This window comes from Dipodomys merriami, unplaced genomic scaffold (genome assembly GCF_024711535.1).
Source record: "Dipodomys merriami isolate MVZ:Mamm:240054 unplaced genomic scaffold, mDipMer1.0.p SCAF_153, whole genome shotgun sequence".
Taxonomy (NCBI): Eukaryota; Metazoa; Chordata; class Mammalia; order Rodentia; family Heteromyidae; genus Dipodomys; species Dipodomys merriami.
This window is the reverse complement of record NW_027202860.1, coordinates 2,058,153-2,079,738: the sequence shown is the minus strand read 5'-3', so window position 1 is coordinate 2,079,738 and position 21,586 is coordinate 2,058,153. Positions and strand designations below refer to the sequence as shown.

General features: G+C 37.5%; 1 protein-coding gene across 1 annotated transcript; it reads right to left on the bottom strand.

Moving 5' to 3' along the window:
* Positions 1–1,247: 1,247 nt before the first annotated feature.
* Positions 1,248–21,584, bottom strand: Brox (BRO1 domain and CAAX motif containing). Its single transcript, XM_070022782.1, has 13 exons — positions 21,210–21,584; positions 18,690–18,806; positions 17,884–17,990; positions 17,460–17,556; positions 13,194–13,289; positions 12,040–12,112; positions 10,788–10,893; positions 8,787–8,876; positions 7,265–7,350; positions 6,252–6,333; positions 5,838–5,988; positions 4,131–4,290; positions 1,248–3,209 (listed from the first exon to the last, which is right to left on the bottom strand). The coding sequence occupies exons 2-13, from the start codon at positions 18,788–18,790 to the stop codon at positions 3,123–3,125; spliced, it is 1,236 nt and encodes a 411-aa protein (XP_069878883.1). The 5' UTR covers positions 18,791–18,806; positions 21,210–21,584; the 3' UTR covers positions 1,248–3,122.
* Between the last annotated feature and the right edge of the window lie 2 nt (positions 21,585–21,586).

The window sequence follows — 21,586 nt, the reverse complement described above, 5'->3', positions numbered from 1 at the left end:
AAAACAATGACAGACTTGTATGCACCCTATTTTAAAAACTCCTTCATAGTTATTTTCCTTATACCTATTCACTCATCAACTCCTTTACTAAAACATGCACACTGTAATCTGTACTAAGAAAGCAACACACTAGTTGTACATTTTAGCATTTAATTTGAAGGAATGTGTAAAATTTAGTAGTCCTTTATGATAAATGTAGCAAAGAACCAGTGCTTGGATATCTGTACTATTTGGCGACACCAGCATTGGTACCCCCTTCCTGCCTCTACCTTGTCCTTCTCCTGAGATTGAATGTCTGACATCTGGTAAGAAAGTAAGATGGATGAGCTGTCATAAGCCCCACTCCCTTGTATCAGAGCTTCGAGGGAACTGGCCCATTGCAACTAGTGACATGTGTGCAGGAAGGTGAGGAAAAACGGATGAATCCACATGAAAATATAAACCATTGCTACTCCCTGAGAATTACTACTGGATTAGCTGGGAAGTTTCTCTGTCTTTCAATTTTAAATTTAGTATTAAATTGTGTACAAGTACCTGACTCATAGAAGCCTGTTCTATTGGGGCATCTACAGCTTTGTTTGCCTCATGGCAGATGGTGAAGGAAATTGTTTGCAATTCTGGACATGATGAGTTGAGAGCTCCAGCCACCTTAAGCCCAACACAGCAGGTCATCATTCAGCTGCAAACCACAGTGTGAAGTAAGCTCTTCTCCGCATTAAGAAAATTAAAACTAAAGACATTTTAAAATACAATTATAAGCAAATTACTCAAATGTATTAAAGTCTTTAAACACAAAGTGATAGTAACCCAAAGTAACAGTAGGTTTATACATTTTAAAAGAGCTAATGTGCTTCAGGATTTTCTGAAGTGCTAGAAATACTCTGAAAAGGAATATGCAACTATTTTCTGAACAGTTTCATTTCTAAATGTTTACACAGTACTAAAAGTACTACCTCTGATTTGCATATTGTACAACTGTAATGTTAAGTAATCTAGTTTACCTTTCCACAGCGCACAATACTGTTATGTTGGGCATAACACCTCAGATATAAACAAATCATACTTTTTAAGAAGTGACTGATACCAAACAGAAGCATAAACCAAACAGGTCAAGGAGTGATGAATGTTTACTTTAGGAAGTAAAAACAACTGATGCAAATATATCTGTGCCTTAAAAATATTACTGTAATTAAGAATTTTCATTTTATTGTTATTGGATTAGTGTAAAAATACCAGAAAACAAAAAATTCCAGTGGAAATGTACATAAAATTGTATTTATTTTCATAAATAAAAAGGTAACTCATTATACAAACCACACTCAGCAGAAGTAGAACATTAGCTATCATGGCCTGGTATGAAAGACAGGCAGTAGTTAATACCAACAACTCATTATAGCCTCCATGCAATTCCTTTCCCTTTGGCAATTTCCCAAAAGTGCCAATACCACTTCAAAAGGCATTACATACAGTGGGATATATTTGTCATAAAGTGTTAACTTGGTGAGCCAAGAGGGTATTAATTATCTGATCATGCCAATGTTGACAATTATGGACTTAAATACCAGTGCTATTTACTGCATTTCATAGAAGTAGTGAGCATAAGTATGTCTTCATTTTATACAAGCTTTGATGTGCAAATTTAGTAACCAGCACCTAAGATAAACAGAGGCAGAGAGTACAGAGTGAGCTAACATCAATTACTGTCGAAGTTTTGTTACTAGGTGGCAAATACACAGGAATTTGTAGTAAGGAACACATGAAACAGTGAAATTTAATAAAATATTCTATAGGCCACAAATTTTAAAAAAGTCTGTTCAGTTATTATGCCCAACTACAGCTTCAAATATTGAATCTTATACCGAAAGCAGTAACTAGCAATTCTATATAGTTAAAAACCTGATTCTACATAGCTTTTTCGAAGGAGTGAAAAGTATAGTAAAATCACTTATTTGAACACAATCTTGATAAAGATAGGTATAATCTATTAATGATTCATAATGATTTATTTATTCCTATTTCAACACTTTATGTAGATTTTATGAATTTCTCATGATTTATCTATGTACGTGCTCAGTACATTGCTTGGTACATAGGAAGCCCTCAGCCACTTGACTAGTACTATTCCTATTAAGTGAACCAATTTGACATTTACAAATAGGAAAATTATTCAAGACCTAGGAGACTATCAATAGAAGATAAACCTACAGACATGAGACTTCTGTTAAGAGTATGCATCCACTATTTTCCATTTTTTTGTATGTACCAAACTGTTTCAAATACTACAACTTATATTTTTACAACTTTTACTAACCCTTCTTTAGCAAAGAAGTAGTTATCAGTATAATTCAGGACAGCCTATCTCATTCAAGTTTCAAGTTTTTCTCTTTATAGCCTGCAATATTTGTTTTCTTTTCCTCAAAAAAAAATTTCTACTCTTCCCATCTGCCCTAACATAGGAACACTAATCACAGTTACAAAGTTCTACCCTCTAAGTAAAAAATCCATTAGAAAAGATATTTGTAAAAATCACTGTAGGGTCATTGAGACTGAATCAAGTACAGGACTACTAGAATATAAATGACAGATTCTGGTATGTATAAGGAATCTGGTGTGAAGAGTTTTAAAATTATTATTGTGGTACTAGGTTTTGAACTCAGGGTCTCTAAGTGCTTTATCATTTAGGCTATGCTTCAGGGAAGTGTGATTTTTGTTCCTACCAGAGAAAATAAATTGCAGAATGTAACAAGTCTGTGCTACAATTATTAGAGAGGATGAAACAACTGTTTCTATTCAAAAGAAAACAGTTCTTCTGGTATCAAGTATAAAGGAAAATAAATGTTTTTGAGAAGCCAGAAACCACCAGAGTTCAGAAATTACACTACCCTCACATTTACTCTTGAGAGGCACAATTCAACCTTTCATGCCATCCTTATTAAAAAGCAATGTCCAGACACAAAGCATGGTACATTTCTACATTAAAAAAACTAAGAATAATCTGAAAGCTAATTCCTTCTGAATTTAATAATTATTCTATAGTTGTCAGATGTATCATTTCAAGAAATAGGAACTGAAGTTCTGTGGTATATCTTATCTGCAAGCAGAAATTCTAGTGTACGCTGCATTTAGGAGATATAGCACCCAGTATCCTTCTGAGGTTTGATGTCTGGTTCTTTCACTGGCTTCACTTCTTCTTCTGGCTTAGGTTTGGCCTAGGCAGAGAGAAAACACAGTGTAAATACACAACTTGAGATCAGAAAAACACACACTATACCATTTCCACTTTAGACTTTTAAAAGGTGATATTCTAAATGACACAACACTAACATTAACCATGCTATTCCCAAAGCTACCTACAAATTCATTTGAAGATACAGATGATATTATCACTGAAGACAAAAACCTACACTGAGGCAAAAGTCAAGCTAATGGTACTCCAAGTCAGTCTTTTGATAAACTGAGTGATGAATCCATGCTTTTACAACCCCAAGGCTGTAAAATGATAGGGATAGGCTATCTTTTAGGGTATTATTTCAAAGGCAGAAGAGGATATAAAAATGGTGTTAATAAGGAATAATGGTTTTACTATAGGAAAGAAATTTATATATTTATAAATGCAATTCTAGGGATGAAAGGACAGTTGCAAAATAATTCTCAATCCTTTTGTTACAGGTCCCTAGATTTTTGGTAGTTAAACCTGAAAATATCCACTTAAGCTACTAGTTAGTTGATTTAGAACACCCAGATGTACTTAGATATAAATGAATAAAAGCATTCTTTTACTCCTGGAGGATTCCTGGCATGCTGAAATTAGATCAAATCTTCAAATACCCTGCAATGCTCAAAGTAGAATATCGCTATAGAAACAGACATGATCTTCTCTCCCACACTATTCTTAAAGGCATTGTCAAGTTGTAAAAAGGTGAGAAAATATGTTGAAAACAAAGGAGAAAATCAGAAGACACTGAAGGACTAGACTGTCTCTCCAAGAGTTCTCAAACAGATCATATTAAATGCTTCAATTAGCTCATTTAACAAAGCAAATATAGTTACCTACTTAAAAAAATGTATCAAAATGCTAACTCTGAACTCTCTTTTTAAACCTTTGTGAAGGAAAAACCCAGGTTTCATACATTGTCATCCTTGGGTCTCTTGGTAAGATCAAATGCTGCCATCGTTTCTGGTGTCCAGTGAGGACTCGTAGGAGGAAATTCGAAAGGCACAGGCTCTACCAGCCCATAATTTGCTTTGAGTTCCAGCTGTGGAGCGTCTGTTGGAATTTTCTGAAAGTAACTGCAAGAAGCAATTGAAATAGTGGTTCATTCATTTATTCAGTACTTGAGTGCATAATGTTTGAAGCCTAAATTAACACCGAGTAATGGGTTCTCTGTCTGGTATAGCTTATAGATGAGGTGAGAAAGTCAAGAAGCTCTATGGATTACCATGTAAAGAAGCTATTGTGATCTTCTGCTAGGACTATCCTAGGGAAACCATGGAGCCTATGTTTCTTTAGGTCTGCCTTATTTCACTTAATATATTTTTTTCCATGACTTTTTATTTCCTTACAAATGGGGTGATGTCATTCTTTCTGATGGAAGAATAGAATTCCATGTGTATATATATCATATTTTCTTGATCCATTCATTTACTGAGAGGCATCTGAGTTAGTTCCATATCTTAGCTATGGTAATAATGCTGCAATGAACATAGTTGTGCTGGTAGATATAGTGTAGCCTTGATTGTGATTATTTGGTACATATCACCATATAAAATGATGCTAACAGAAATGAACTCCAAGAAATGGAAACAAGAAGTTTGTTTTTTTTTAAATGTATTATATGAAGTTATTTCTTTTTTCATTTTGTCTCCCTTTGGTTTAATCTCTTTTTGTCACTTTTTTATTTTATTTCCATGTGTTTTGTATATATGTTTATCTAATTTAGGGGGAAAAAGGGGAATAACAAAATGGTGACACAAAGGTAAAGGTAAACCAATGCAACAGTGATACTCACAAGACACTATGTTGGAAATGAACTTTACAACTTAGGGGGAAGAGAAATCGGGGGGTAGGGAAAGTGGGAGAAAACAAGGGAGGAGGTAACACTATTCAAGAAAAAATGTACTATTACCTTACTTATGTAACTGTAACCCCTCTGTACATCACCTTTACAATAAAATTAAACTTTAAAAAAAGAAAAAAGAAGCTGTTATGAATGTGAAGTGTCATGGGAACACAAAGACGGCATATGTGGCTGGGGGGGGGGGGGGGGGGCCTCAGAGAGTAATGAATGCTAAACTAGACCAGTTCAAGGAAGGGCCAATTCAGCATGACCACTGCAGAACATGAGGGAAGGATGCAGAGATAAAAGCAGGGCCAAGACTGATTCTACCAATCTACAAAGGCAGTGGCCTATAGTTCCAACAAGTGTTTGATAACAGAAAGCTGCTTAAAAGTACTAGAAGAGATAAGAAAATTATTTTTCTTGCTTGTGGGTAGCTGAAAGAAATGAATATGCAAAGGGAGATGAGAAGTGATCAATGGAAAAAAGGAACAGGGAAACAAAGAAAACATTAGTATATCATGGGAGGTCAAGAAAGGTATACTAAAAACTCAGGTTTCAATCTTAGAATTTTTATATGTTATCATTATGTATAGAATAAAAGTTGGACCACATATACTTGAACTGTATCACTAATGTAAAGAAAAAACTAACACCAACCTAATATGTAATATAAGAAAAACCTTCTGGGAATACAACCAGTAGAAATTATGATATTAAACTACTAATACATAGTGGATACTGATATAACATTAGTATTAAAGATGAAGCTGTACACACATGAATCCATTTTCTCTCTGACACTTTTCTAGGGTGTTCTTCACTTGGTTCCCAAGCTTCCTGAAGAACAAGTGTCCAGAAGGTCTGACTGTTGGTCCAGGTCCTTTGGTTTCTCCATAATCCTTGCATAGTGCTTCTGCCTTGGCATATACTGTACATGAAAGGGATCCAAACAATCCAATAATATGTAAACATTGCTTATTTTTACTTAAAAAGCTGTAAATCAGCTGACATAACTTCTGTTGCAATGCCAATAATACCAGACTCCAGGCTTCAAACTTTTTTCCTTCCTCCCCATTGCCTTGCTACAGACACCCATTCCCTTTTGTGAACTCAGTCAAAACGTATTTATTTCCCTTCACGATAAAATGTTTACTTTTTAAAAAGGAGTTAAAATTCAAAGCAGAAACTCACATTTTTCTGCTTCTTGGAGGGACCTGATTGCTTCACCACACTTATCACTAGCCAGCAAAGTCTGCCCATGATAACAGTAAGCCTGGCAAAAGAAAAACATTTGTATTTAATCTTTCCCTACACTTGTGTCAGAAGTACCTTTATAATCCCATATATCTTGCTTCTTCAGTAAGTAACCATTTTCCCTTCTCTGCTCATATAAAAGGACTTATATCCTACTGTACCTTCTAACCATGTCCTCAGAACAAATGAAAAAACTTGAATTTTTTTTTTAATCAGAAAATAGTAAATAAAGGGTTTTCCTTGTTTTTGTAGTGTTTGTTTTTTAAAGACAGGGTCTGTCTCTGTAGTCCAAACTCACTTTGAACTAATGATCTTTTGGCCTTAACCTCCTAACTTCAAGATTATAGATCTGTGTTACCAAGGTCCTTGATAGGCCTGTAACCTGTACCTTGCTGGGCAAAGACTGGAGATGAATATAAAACCCTAAAAACTAGCTCTTTAAATGTCTTCATAAACACAGCAATTGTATATAGACTTAGGTAATATCTTTGAAAACTTATTATAAAGTGTAAGAAATAAAATTAAATGGAAAAAGGGATTTTCAGTCTCTCACCTGATACAATCAGTAAACCAAGTTTGGTGGGTATAATAAACTGGTAAGTAACTTCTAAGATGGTACATACCGATCGTTCTTCTCCCATATAGAGGTTACTCTGCATGGTATTGCCTTATGATAAAAATTAGTAAATGTCTTTAACACTGAACACAATTAAATTGAGAAAATTCTTGTTGATAGGTCAAAGGTTCTAGCCTGAAAGTGGACTCCGAATAAAACAGCAATTCCAGTCTATAATCTGCATCATCTCTTTCTACTCATGTTAATTCACAATGGCTCCAGTGTCAGTGAACACTTAGTGAGAACTAGGGAGCAGTCTGTCAGATGAGAGGCTGGTACTACAGGGGCTGGAGAGACAGCAAACTATATTGTCTTCAATGTTATTAATACTCACATAAGCTGTGTAGAAACACATTTTCAAGTGAAGATATTTTCTCCATTTAGCAGAATATGCAGGCTCCAAACTGGATAAAGTATGATCTAAAGTTACATTTTAAAAAGCAAAATATAATTTCACCCTGATTCACTAGAAGGTTTTTAGTACATTTGTTCTGCTGATAAAAGCAAAGTACCATCAAGTACAAATTCAAGCATTTATACATTTAGAAAACCTACCAAAACCCTTTATTTAAAGGTATGTATTTTTCCATAACTATGTTTTAAGCTGCAAAGATTAAATTCCATGGTATAGCGCTACTGGTTACTGTAACTCTGAGTTGAAGATGATAACAAATTAGATAGTATTTTTATTGTCTCTCTTCAAAAATTCATGTAATATAACCATGTAAAGGGTAATACAGACACTCAAGTCAGATGGAGGAGTCTCACCTCCTTTACTCCTGCCATGATTGAATCTTTATCTTGTATTAACAAAAGAATATACTCACTCTTTCACATATACATAAATATATATCTAAAAATTTCTTAAATCTAGTTCATCCTCTCCACTTCCTCCTCCATTGTTATTTGTCAAAGTTTTCACCATTTCCTCCAAAAGGTGTAACAAATTTTTATTTAAGTGCTGAGTCAGCAGTTAATTCTTTTATGTATCAAGCCCATCCTTCATACTACAAACATAGGGACAAAACTATTCACTCACTTTTGTTTTTGAATGGATCCTAAATACCAAGCATCTATGGGATCAAGGTGAAACTAACAAACCATATGACTTATGATTTGATCTCACACATGTGAATTTTCCTAGCATTTTCTTTCATTCATCCTGTATTTCAGCTATGCACATAGCTGTCTCAAGGACCCAGAATATGCTCAATTCTTTATCTCTGTACATGACATCCTTTCCCACAAACTGAAAGTTCCTAAGTAACTTGAAACTTTTATTTATGTTTTAAGAAGTTATCTCCCTTCAGAAGTTATCTTCCTTCAGAAAGACTTCTTGAGCATGCCAAGATTGTTCAGGTTCTTACTTTGCTGATACAACAATAACTTGTTTCAAGTGATTAGGAGCTTGTCTCCTTTCCTAGACTGTGAATTTATTCTACTTCTCTCAGCATGTAAAACATATCCAAAATAGAAATGTAGGTATGTCTCCTAAATCAGTGTATAACAGCTAATGAGTGAGTCAGCTCCCACCTGGCAGCTTTGAGTTGCTATGTTAGATCTTTAGTTTCATTTCTTGTCAAAATAAATAGTTACAAAGACCAAAAACAATTTTAAAAGCAAAAGGACTAAATAATCATTAGCTGTAACTAATTACAAGAACAGCATTGTTTCTTCCACTAGAAATTATATAACATTAACTGTTAACAGCTCACAAGATCAACAATGAAGATATTATTGCAGTTTTGTAAATACTGAAAAAAAAAAATCTGAGAACCTTTTGATGGTTCCCTTTTCAGAGCAAATAAACCTGAGAATCTAAAGACTAAAGTCTATCAGCAGAATTCTATGCTTACCAGCTTTTTGATAGAAACTGGCTGTTTCATATGCCAGTGCAGCAATCAATCCAGGAGTGTGCTTGAGTTCAATTGCTCGGGCAATTGTTACTATGACCAACAATAGGAAAGTGTATATAATTAATTTCATTTGCATTCACCGTAAGTTCAATTACAATAGCAACAGACAAGCTGACAAGGTTTTCTTGAGATTTTCATACAGTTTCAAGTTTTAATATTACAAGTTATAGAAAACATAAGTATAAATAGAAAATATTTGACTCTGGTTCTGATACAAGTTCTTTAAATAAATCACCTGTTAATTATTAGCTAATCAGAGAATTACTACAAAACAGAATTCAAGAAAAATAATTTCATAGCTGAGAGTAGAGTTTGAAATAAAGAAAATCAAAAGCTTAGGTTTCTTTTTTTTTTTGGTCTGGTTGTGGGGCCTGAACTCTGGGCCTGGGCGCTATCCCTCAGCTCTTCAGCTCAAGGCTAGCGCTCTACCACTTGAGCCACAATGCCACTTTCGGCTTTTTTTTCTTTTTGCTTATGTGGTGCTGAGGAATTGAACCTGGGGCCTCATGCATGCAAGGCAAGCACTCTACCACTGAGCCACTTTCCCAGCCCAAAAGCTTAGGTTTCTTTAGTTACTCTCACATAGGTTTGACTGATTCCTGCCATTAAAAGATTTTAGCAGAGGGGCTGGGAAGGTGGCTCAGTGGTAGAGTGCTTGCCTTGCATGCCTGAGGCCCTGGGTTCGATTCCTCAGCACCACATTAAGCAAAAAGAAAAAAGCCGGAAGTGGCACTGTGGCTCAAGTGGTAGAGTGCTAGCCTTGAGCTGAAGAGCTGAGGGACAGCGCCCAGGCCCAGAGTTCAGGCCCCACGACCGGGAAAAAATAAAAAATAAAAAAAATAAAAAAAAGATTTTAGCAGAGCGCCAGTGGCTCATGCCTATGATCCTGCCTACTCAGACAACTGAAATCTTTCCTGGGCAATAAAGTCTGTGAGAATATGATCTCCAATTAACCACCAAAAATCTCAAGTGGTAGAGTACTAGTCTTGTGCAGAGACAATGCTTAAGAATAATGCCTATGCCCTGCATTCCAGCTCCAGGATAAGCACAAAAATAAAAATAAAAACAAAAAAGAAGAAGACTTTTAGGTAAGTTAGGCACTAGAAGTAGAAAAAGAACGAGCAAGGTAAGAGTTAGAGCTTTTTTGCTGGCAGAAGTGGCTTGGAATCAAAATCTTCTCTAAAAGAGCCAATAAACGGGGTTCCAGTGGCTCATACCTTAATCCTAGGTGTGAGGCTAGGATTAAGGAAAGGAGGCTACCCCAGCCTAGGCAGGAAAATCTGTGAGATTCTTCTAATTACCATCAAAAAGCCAGAAGTGGAACTGTGGCTTAAGTGGCAGAGCACTAGCCTTCATCGAAAAAGTTAGAGGTTCAAGCCCAGTACCCACACAAAAACAAACAAAAAGAGTCAATGAACAGGAAGGACATCTCCAGCAAAGAATGAAAGTGAAGAGTATACATAAAATTACTCTTTACTATAAATTTCTTAAAAACTGACACTCAAGAAAATTGTGATTTAAAAAAAATAATTAAATTCAGTGAAGATTTTCTTTTTTTAATACTTTTTATTGCAAAAATACTGTTCAGAGGGGTTATAGTTACTTGAGCAAGTAGAGTACATTTCCTATCAAGCATTGTTACCTCCTCCTTTGCTTTTCCCCTACCCTCCAAGATATTCTTTAAAAAAGAAAACCATCTGGGCGTCAGTGGCTGACGCCTGAGGATCACAGTTCAAAGCCAGCCCAGGCAGGAAAATCTGTGAGAGTCTAATCTCCAATACACCACCAGAAAACTGGAAGTGGTGGTGTGGTTCAACTGTTAGAATGCTAGCCTTGAGCTGAAGAACTGAGGGACAGCGCCCAGACCCAGAGTTTAAGCCCCAAAATGGGTAAAACAAATAATAAAAAAAAGAAAAACCAATCTTAAAATGTTTAAGATACCTTCTTGAGCTTCAGCTTGGCACTGGATAATGTAAGCTTCTATGAGTCGGGTCTCTAAATCCCTTCCCTTTTCTACAGGTGTGATCAGTTTTGGTATATGACTTTCCTGAGAAACAGAAAAAGCAAATTTTGTTTTAATCCAGTTTTTAGAAACGATGAAGGGAAAAATTATGATATTTTTTGGGAACTTATCAGAAATTTAGGATACAAACAAAAATTGTATAAAATGTGAGCAATAACATAAGGAGTTTTAGACTAAAAGTTAGCTCTTATTAGAATAAGAAATCCTTGGTTGGTGCTGAGGATTATCTCTGCACTGGAAATAAAAGAAAAAGAAAACCTCAGGCCAGGCATGTAATACACACCTGTAATCCCTAGCACTCTCTGGAAGCAGAGGCAGAAAGATTTCAAGCTTCAGGCAAGACTGGGCTACTGAGCAAGACCCTATATTAACCCAAAAGAAAAGGAAAGCCTTGCTCCATCCCCTACTCTCACCCCTACTTGTAGGAGACCTCACCTAAAAACCTAGGCTCTAGTCTCCTGAGCACCACCAGAGTCCCTGCCTCTCTTCTCTGTTTCTTTACCTCTACCTCCAAAATTGTTCTTCCATTGTAGGGTTTGAAATTCAGCAAATTCAAAATATCTTGTCATTGTGTCCTTGCACCTGACTTGAAAACAAGGCGATGGGATTTCTGTGTTTTAATGTAAATAGGAAAATAAAGGATTTTCCACGTGTTACAAAAAAACCACATTTCCATCGCAGAAAATACTTAAGTGTTATAGTAACCAAAATTCCTTTTTACATGACAGCTTTAATTGTTTATTCACATTAATAATTAAAGACATACTGAAAAACATAATTCTACACCTAATTCAGAACCACAGCTTTTTAATCACTGCAAAAACATGTTATTTTATCATGCGGGAAAAAAACCCCTACTAGCCTTCATCTAATATAATACTCTTGGAAACTGCTGTGGAGAACAGTGAGAAATGACAGGAAGATTCATTTATAAGCTTTGTCTTCTCAGAAGGTAGAGAAAAAATAAGCACATTATTACAACTAGAATTTTCTAGTGGAAAGTTGCTGCTTCTAAGATGTCAGCCTCCTGAGTAGTCAGGATTACACATGTAAGCCACTGGCACCCAACCCTAGTACTAGATTTTTAAATAATAAAATTATTCAGCCTTCCACACCCAAAGTAAGAATTATTTGTGTATTAAAGTATAAGATTACACACATATTTTTTACCTTTAAATGTTTAAAAATCCCAGCTGCAATTTTCAGGCTTCGATGGACTTCTTTGGCTTCATCTTCTGTTATGCTTAGAGACAGTGATTGGTTACATTACTTAATAGAAGGTGAATCAAAAACCAATAACTTGGGGCTGGGAAGGTGGCTCAGTGGTAGAGTGCTTGCCTAGCATGCATGAGGCCCTGGGTTTGATTCCTCAGCACCACATAAACAGGAAAGGCTGGAAGTGGTGCTATGGCTCTAGTGGTAAGAGCACTAGCCTTGAGCTGAAGAGCTGAGTACAGCATTCAGGCCCAGAGTTCAAGCCCCACAACCGACAGAAGAGGAAAATAAACAACAACAACAAAAACCCAGTAACTTTTACACTATTACTAATACATAATTATCATTAAACAAAATCAGTTGTTTTTCCCTACTTATTTTCTTTTGAAAAAAAATTTGACACTCAAAATATTGTACACAGCTCTGCTAGGATTACAGGTGTGTGTGTGTGTATGTCTCTCTCTCTCTCTCTCTCTCTCTCTCTCTCTCTCTCTCTCTCTCTCTCCCCCAAGGGCTTGAACTTAGGTCCTGGGTGCTGTCTGTGAACTTTTTTGATCAAGGCCAGCACTCTACCACTTGAGCCACAGCTCCACTTCCAATATTTTTAGTAGTTTATTGGAGATAAGTTTTTGTCCAGGCTAGTTTCGAACCATGATCCTCAGATCTCAGCCTCCTGAGTAGCTAGTATTACAGACAGACAGGCATGAGCCACCAGTACCCTGCCATTACAATGTTTCTGGACAATTCTGCCATCTATTTTCTAAACTTTGTTTATATTATTTTATGTAGTCAAATATATATTCTATTTTTCTTGGTTTGTAGTTTTAGTTAGAAAAACTCTGCATGGCAAAATTATTTGAGCTGAAGAGCTCAGGGACAGCGACCAGACCCAGAGTTCAAGCACCACAACGTACCAAAAAAAAAAAAAAAAATAAGATTCAGAGGCACTGCTTCCAATATACTGCCCCCCATACCAAAAAAAAAAAAAGGGCAAAATTTTCATTTTTCCAAAGTGGTACTTTTTAATCAATAGCTTGGACTTTCAAATAATGAATCTCAATAGTATTCAAAACAACACACATGCATTTAATTTTTTGCTTTTAACTTACTTTTCTTTTCCAGCCAATCTTGAAGCGTATTTGGTATACCATAAGGCTACATTAAATCCCATGGAAATCAATTCAAAAACAGCATCCTGCTGGACACTGGAGATAAAAACATAAGCATTATAATCTGTAAATTTTAACAACATTGCTACATGAAGCCTACTGGACACTGAAATTATAAAGATATGTTAACTGTTATATGCAAGTAACCACGTTTATGTATGTGTTTACAAATGATTCTTGTGTTTAATATAGGTAATTTAATATAGACAGTTACGAATGAATGGGTAAATAGTGGCCTCGTATGTGCTATGTACTTCATAATTAAAAAACAAGAGAACAGTTCCCAAAGTTTACTGCACAAAGAGTATCTTAAAAAAATACACCTTTCACTTCCCTAAAACCCAGCCAATATAACTCTTGGGCATCTTCATAGAACATTACAAGTCAAGATATGGTAAAAACACTTGCACATCCATATATACTGCTGTGCTATTCACGTTAGCCAAGTTAGGGAAACAGCCCATAGATGCCCTTCAGTAGATGGGTGGATCAGTAAAATATGGTACATATACATAATGGACTCATCTATTAGAAGAATGTCATTTGCACGGAAATGGATGGGCCTAGAACAAATCATGCTCAGTGAAGTAAGCTAAGCTTAGAGAGATTAACAGTGCGTGTATTCTCTCACATGTGGAAGCTAGATCTAAAATATAACTGGACATGATAACCTATATAGGACTCTGACATTCACAGTCAGACTAAAGAATTCCCTTAGGGGAGGAACCCAAAGATGTAACTCCTCTGAACATTTAAAATATTATAACATTTAAAATATTATTTACTGAAATGAATTCCAGGAAACGGAAACATGAGTTTTGTTGATGGTGGGGGTGGTATTTGCTTTTTTTTTTTCTTTTTTAGGGGGACAATAGGGGAGCACAGAAAGGGAGAGAAGAAGGGTAAAACAAATGCAATCATGGTATTCAGTACACACTATGTGGAAAATAAACTATGTAACTTGTGGGTGTGACAGGAGGGGGAAACTGGAAGGTGGGCAAAAAAGAAATGTACTCATTATCTGACTTATGAAGTGGAAACCCCTCTGTAAACACCTTAATAGTAACAATAAAATTACATTTTAAAAAATAGGTCTTTCTGGGACTGCAGATTCAGAAAGTCTGGGACACGGCCCACAATCTGAATTTTAACAGATATGCAAATGACTCATCAGAGTGGTTCTTTCATATAAAACATACCAAGAAAAACTGAATTCAGAAGAAATTGATGATGAAAAGCACAAAATCTGAATCGTGCCTTAAAAGATGACCAGAAAGCAGGAAATCTTGGGGTGAGAATGATGGTGTCAAAGCACAAGAATGCATAGACTTTTCTGGTCAAATGGAAAAAAGTTAGAAAAATAAAAAAAATAGGCTGGGCACAGTGGCTCACAATTATAACCCTAGGAGGATCACAATTAGAGGCCAAACTGGGCAAAAGACTGTGAGACCTTGGAAGTGGCGCTGTGGCTGAAGTGGTAGGCCCTTGAGCAAAAAAGGAGCTCAGGAACAGTGCCTAAGCTAAGTTTGAGCCCCAGTACAGGCAAAAAAATAATTAAACTACAATTAAAAAAAATTGTGAGCCCCCCCACCCACCTCAACCAACAAGTCAGACATGGTAGTACATGCTTATAATCCAAGCTATGCTATGCCAGAAGTATAGGTAAGAGGATCTAAGATTTCAGTCTAAAGCTGATCTCAGTGAGATCTTACCTGAAAAAAACATAAAAGCAAACAGGCCTGGAGAAGCAGCTCAAATGGTGGAACATTTTGCCTAGCAATTCAAGAGCCTACATTCAAATACTAGTACTAAGCCCCCAGAAGAATCAAATTTAAGAAATTGTCAATAGCTTATTAATCACTGAGAACTTTCAAATGAATTTTATCTAGTAATCTAGTGGGCATATCTAATTTATGACTCTAAATAATAAGACCATTTTGCTTATTTGTATCAAGTCTTATAATAAATTCCTTATCCTCCCCCCCCCCCCCCCATGAAATGTTTGGGACGGAACCCAGGGCTTCATACATGGTAGGTTTGTAAAAATTCTACCACTAAGCTACAATGTAATTTCTTTCTTTATCTCTTTTTTTATTGGTGGTATAGAGAGACAATTTTCACAGAGTATGTAGTAATCAAGCATGCAGTTTCACATGCACCAAACAGTGTTGTTTGTCTGCATTACATAATTCTGTCTAGCAGACCTTTTGAAACATAGAATACAAATTTAGTGTGGTGAGAAGAAGACCCAAGTTTGTGTAATACAAAATATTTTAGAATCTATTAAAGTTTGTAATGTAATAAGACAGATGATTGATTCTTTAAACAGTCAACTAAGAAAAATATCTCAAATTTAGCCAGGTGCTGGTGGCTTGTTCCTGTAATCCTAGCTACTCAGGAGGCTGAGATCTGAGGATCAAGGTTCAAAGCCAGCCTGAGCAAAAAAGTCCTGACACTCTTTTCTCCAATAAATCACCAAAAAGCCAGAAGCTGTGGCTCAAGTAGTAGAGCACTAGCCTTGAGCAAAAAAGCTTAGGGACAGGGCCTAAGCCCTGAGTTCAAGCCCCAAGACCAGCATAAAAAAAAAGGAGGGGTAACAATATTTGAAAAAAATATACCCATTACATTACTCATGTAACTGTAACCCCTCTGTACAGCATCTTTACAATAAAGTAAGAGTTTTTTTTAAATGAAAAAAGAAAAATATTTCAATTTGGGATGAGAAAGTGATTACAGAAGAACAGAAAATGAAGTCTTGGAAAATTTCAGTATCCAAAAATATTAAAATTAATGAAGAATTTACGGGCTGGGAAGTTGGCTCAGTGGCAGAGTGCTTGCCTTGCATGCATGAGGCCCTGGGTTCGGTTCCTCAGCACTACATAAGCAAAAAAAAGCTGGCAGTGGTGCTGTGGCTCAAGTGGTAGAGCATTAGCCTTGAGCTGAAGAGCTGAGGGACAGCGCCCAGGCCCAGAGTTCAGGCCCCACAACCGACAAAAAAAAAAAAGCATTTACCCTCTACCTAATTGGGATATTGAGTCAAATGACAAATTCTACATATGACATTCCCAAGTAAAAAAAGGAAAATATTTGTCTTATTATAATGCCTAATATTCTATTATTCATTTACACCAATTTTCTTACTCTATTCCTCACAAAAAGATCTGTAACTCTTAAAGCAAAATCTAGTTGAAGAAGATGTCCAATGGAAGAAAGCCTGGAATGCTATCTAGCTACTTATGAACACTGCTTATACCTTTTCTTGTCAACCCCCATTATTTGGCAATCTCCAATCATTTCCTTTCTGTTGTTGTGAAAAAATATTCCAAAACAAAATTGAGACAAAGATAGTGGGCATCTTACAATCCAGTGGTTTTTTTTTAAAAAACAGTAACTAGGGCTAAGTAGGGGAAGGTAGGGAGGGAGGGGATGGTAGGGGGAAAACATTGGAGGGGGTAACAATGTTCAAGAGGAAGTGTACTCATTACCTCACTCATGTAACTGTAACCCTCTGTATAATATCTTTACAATAAAAAAAAATAAAAACTAAAAAAACAAACAAACAAAAAACCACAAAACAGTAAGTACAGCCAGGCGCCAGTGGCTCATACCTGTAATTCTAGCTACTCAGGAGGCTGAGATCAGAGGGTCACAGTTCAAAGCCAGCCTGGGCAAGAAAGTCTGTGAGACTCTTCTCTCCAATTAACCACCAGAAAACTGAAAGTGGCGCAGAGGCTCAAGTGGTAGAGTGCTAATCTTGAGCTGAAGAGCTGAGGAACAGTGCCCAGGCCCAGAGTTCAAAACCCAGGACAAAAACATAAAACAGTAAGTACTTTTTAAAGTGTGATCAATCAGAAAAAGAGAAGTCAAGGAAAACTAAAATTCTGTTCAGCTGAAGGAATGCAAAAATGGAATGCCAGCGTAGGGTTCCAAATCCCCAAAACATTCTTTGTATGTTATTAAAATAGTCAAGGCTGTTCAGTTCCAGTTAATATTTGTATTAATACAAAAACTAGACTTGGTCTGGAAGAAAATCATCCTAATTTTACTGATAATATGTATGATGATTTAGGTCAAATGCTTTTAATTAACTTCCCGATTAAGAGAAAATGCTGACCAGTCTTATACTTTTCTTCAATACAAGGATAAAAGTTAAAGACACTGGATGAATACTTGGCTGCAATTTTACACTACATTAGCACTGCTCACCTTGGAATCTGTCCTTGCAATGTATCAGTCCACTTGAAATTTTGAATATATCTTAGTTTGCTTTCCTGGGTAGATTCATCAGGTGAATTTATGAAACCTATGAAAAGATACACCTTAGTCTCAGAAAAAAAAATATACTACCTGTTCTATTTAGAAGGATTCTTTCTAAAAGAAAAGCAAGTAATTTTTTAGGTTCACTTCTGGCCCTGTTTTCCATACCTCATTCCTTCTCCTACTGTAACATAGTACAAAAAATGCATATATTTAAATTTTTTAAATGTTAGAAAAAATCACATACTATCATTATAATCTCAAATTTCTGAAATTTAAGTATATAAAATAGCTAAAGACGACTAAATTGTACAAATGTGGAAAATTTAAGAATTGAAAGTAAATGTAAACTCAATTCATGTAAATAACTAACCTTGTAAAAGTGAAAAGTACAAATCTGCTGCATTCTTCATCATTTCTGGATTACAGCTCAAATCAGTAAAGAGTTCAAGGAGGCGCATCCTGGATGATCTCAACTCACTTACATGAAACAGAGTAAAATTCAGTTGTATTATATGATTCTAAGCAAAAATGACTTGAAATGAGATGTACAAGTCATTATGTCGAAAACGAACTTTACAACTTTGGTGGGGGGGGCGGGGAGGATTGGGGGGTGGATGACGGGGGGGGGGGATTGGAAGGGATGGGAAGGGGAAACAAAGGAGGAGGCTACAATGCTGATAAGAAATGTACTCATTATCTTGCCCATGTAATTGTAACCCCTCTGTACAGTATTTTCACAATAAAAAAAAATGACTTGGAAATATTACTATAAAGAGCTTTAAAACACAACGCTCACCTACATCCCCTACCTCTAGTAGATATGTATACCAGAATACAAGAATAAATTTAATTAGCACCAATAGCTAATAACAAGTGAAATATCCTTCAATAATTTAAATGTTCTACTAAAAAAAATCAGTCTAATTGAAGGAACAAATCATGGATCATATTATGTACCTGTTATCCCTCTTATAAAGGGGAGTCTAATATAGGCTTGTAGCTGGGCAGGAAGGAAGACCCTCTTTCAAAATAACCAGCAAAACCAGACTGGAGGCCTAGCAGAGTAGTAAAAGCATCTACCTACAAGCTACAGGACCAGGATTCAAACCCTAGTACTGCCAAAAAAAACCAAGAAACTTGCTCAATTAATACCTGTTGAATTTCACTAAAACTTACTTGCAAATTTTTGAAGCAGAAGGGCCAGTGACCATACCATAGTAGTTAAAAGAGATAGGAGCTGTAGCTTTTAGTGGGTTCCTATGAAACCAATGGGTCATTTTCTCCAGAGGTATTCTATATACAAAAAACAAACACATAAAAATTAAAGACAAAATATTTAATGACCAGCACATGATGTGTGAATGGTAGTTACTTTTCAGTTACATTTTACATATAAACTATTAGCATGAAACATATAAGATATTTCATCTCTACAAATCAATTTTTTTTTTTGATGGGTCATGGGGCTTGAACTCTGGGCTTGGGCTGTCCCTGCACTCTTCAGCTCAAGGCAGGTGCTCTACGGCTTGAGCCACAGAGCCACTTCTGGTTTTCTAGTGGTTTATTGGAGATAAGAGTCTCATGGACTTTCCTGCCCAGGCTGGCTTTGAACCGTGATCCTCAGATCTTAGTCTCCTGAGTAGCTAGAATTACAGGCGTGAGCCACCGGTGCCTGGCCAAATCAAATTTTTTTAATGAGGGTTCATTTATGGTTATGTTTGGATCAGATCTCCAAAAACAAGAAAGCTTCTGGAAACATAACTTCAACGTAACAATATGCTACAGCAGTAATGTTAAACTTCATTTTGCATAAAAAGCACCTGGGAGTGGATTAGTCTTGCTAAAGTGGAAGTTCCAATTCAATGGTCTGGGGAAGAACTGAGATGCTGACGTCATAGATCCCCAGGCTACACTAACAAATAGTGAAATATTAGAATTCGGTTGGACAGCTGTAATTGAAAAGGGTACAGGACAAGATAAATCTAGTTTCCATACTAGCATTAAGTGGAAATCCTTATTTATATACCAATTCTTGAAATACATTTATTTATTTTATGTATTTACTTTTTGGATAATACTGGAGTCTGAACTCAAGAGCTTTGGCACTCACTACCACTTGTGCCCAACACCCAGCCTCTACAAGGTTTGAAGTTTATTTTCCACATATTGCTGACAATGGATTACAGCATGTATTCTATAACTGTATACTCTTCCACAAAACACAGTTTTTATACTGCAAAGACAATATTTGATCAATGACAATTACTACGCAAAAATAACAACATTTGAGAAACTAAAGTGAAATGCCAACTTAAAAAAAAATTACTCATTTTAGGTTTAGGCTTTAAAAAAGTGCCCAGGCACCAATGGCTAACACCTGTAATCCTACCTACTCAGGAGGCTGAGATCTGAGGACTGCAGTTAGAAGCCAACACAGGTAAGAATGTCTGTGAGACTTTTTATCTGCAATTAAGCACCAGAAAACCAGAAGTGGATCTGTGGCTCAAAGTGGTAAAGCACTTGAGTGAAAAAGCTTAGAGACAGTGCCCAGGCCCTGAGTTGAAGCCCTATAGTGGACAGGAAAAAATAGTGTATATTTCCTGCTTAAAAGTCCCTGAGTATCTGGTGCAAGTAATTACATTCCCAGAATATATAAGAAAATTCCGGTAGGATTTATTTAATTTGAAGGCACTGCACTAGGTTGCCATCAACTTTTCTTATTAGAGGAAAAGGGTGGACTGCACAGCATTGTGAAATATCTCTGTTGAGCACCTCCCTTATGTTATTTACTTATTCATGGCCAAACTGGTTTTGACAAGTACCGAGTATTTCATGAATAGAGGATGTATTGTGTGCTCAATGAAAAACAGGACAAGTTCATTTTACATGTCCTTTTGGAAGCGGTGAGGGATCCTTAGCTCCACGGTAGGTAGAACGCCACTGGCCAAGAATTTGCAAGGCCCTAGGTTCAACCCCCAACACCCTCAATCGCTTTAGAAAACAATCACCTAAAAATCTTGCATATAAACCACCTTAATGACTAGGTAAATACAGCCTGCACTTGCACATAAATCAAGCTCTCTGAAGGGTTGCTTTTACGAAGGCAAAGCGTTCGGCGATGACTTTAACCACCCTATTTTCTGCCCCATCTTCCAAACCCACGGATGACCGGGCAGGCACTCTCCAGCTGTCAGGATGAAGGAGGTCACCTAACCCACCACCACAGGCCTACGAACACTACTGACACGCCAGCCCCGCCCCCAGCCCGGAGTCCCGCAGGAACCCACCTGAGCCTCCGCTCCCAGCTTCCACTTCCTGCTTCCTGCCCACACCTTCCTCATCCCAGACCCCGGGCGGCGACCCCACGCACGCGTCGTCCCCAGCGAGCCCCGTGGTAAACAGGCACCTCGGTAGAAAGCCGATGCCATCAAACCCGGAGGGGCGGGGAAGCCGCCACCGAGCGGGTCCCCCAGCCCGCCCCGACACCCCCTCTATTTAGCTTACAAACCCAATGGAGATGCGGGGCGGGGGATGCTCATCTATTAGTACTATTGATTCACGGACCAGCATGCATCTGCTTTCATGACGAGGCATTCTTCTTCTTCTTCAAAACCACCATCCAGAGGTCTAAGGAAACTGATGGCAAAGCGGCCGAGCAGGAAGGGGAAGACGAGTAAAGGCCGTTCTCGGACTTACCTGCCGGGGCTCTCAAAGTCGGGGTGCCACTCTTCCCGAGGGGAGAGAAGGTAATGTCCGGGTCAGCCAGCCAAGAAAGCGAGGAGTCCGACGAGCCCAGGCTACAGACGCCGGAACCGCAGAGCAGCAGGCCGGGGCCCGGCCGGCGTCACGTGACCGGCGGCCATGACAGCTGCGGCGGCGGCGGCCCGAGGCCTCGCGCGCTGGGCCGGGGGCTCCCACGCCGCTTGCAGCCCCGTCTGGGCGCTCGGGGCCGCCGCGGCCCTTCCTACCTTCTCCTCTCCGGCCCTTCTTTACCCGCCTGGGTCTCGTCCGAAGAGAGGCAGGAAGCAGGCGGCCCGGCCTCGGAGGCGAGCGGGGACACCGCCTGAATGACG

Bases quoted from the DNA above. Each gene is read 5' to 3' on its own strand.
- Brox (XM_070022782.1), bottom strand. From the start codon at position 18,790: ATGACCCATTGGTTTCATAGGAACCCACTAAAAGCTACAGCTCCTATC. The intron at 17,991-18,689 runs GTAAGTTTTAGT...GTTTCATGTAAG, and splicing joins TCTGCTTCAAAAATTTGCAA to TGAGTTGAGATCATCCAGGA. The intron at 8,877-10,787 runs GTATCTTAAACA...TGTTGGTCATAG, and splicing joins CCAAGCTGAAGCTCAAGAAG to TAACAATTGCCCGAGCAATT.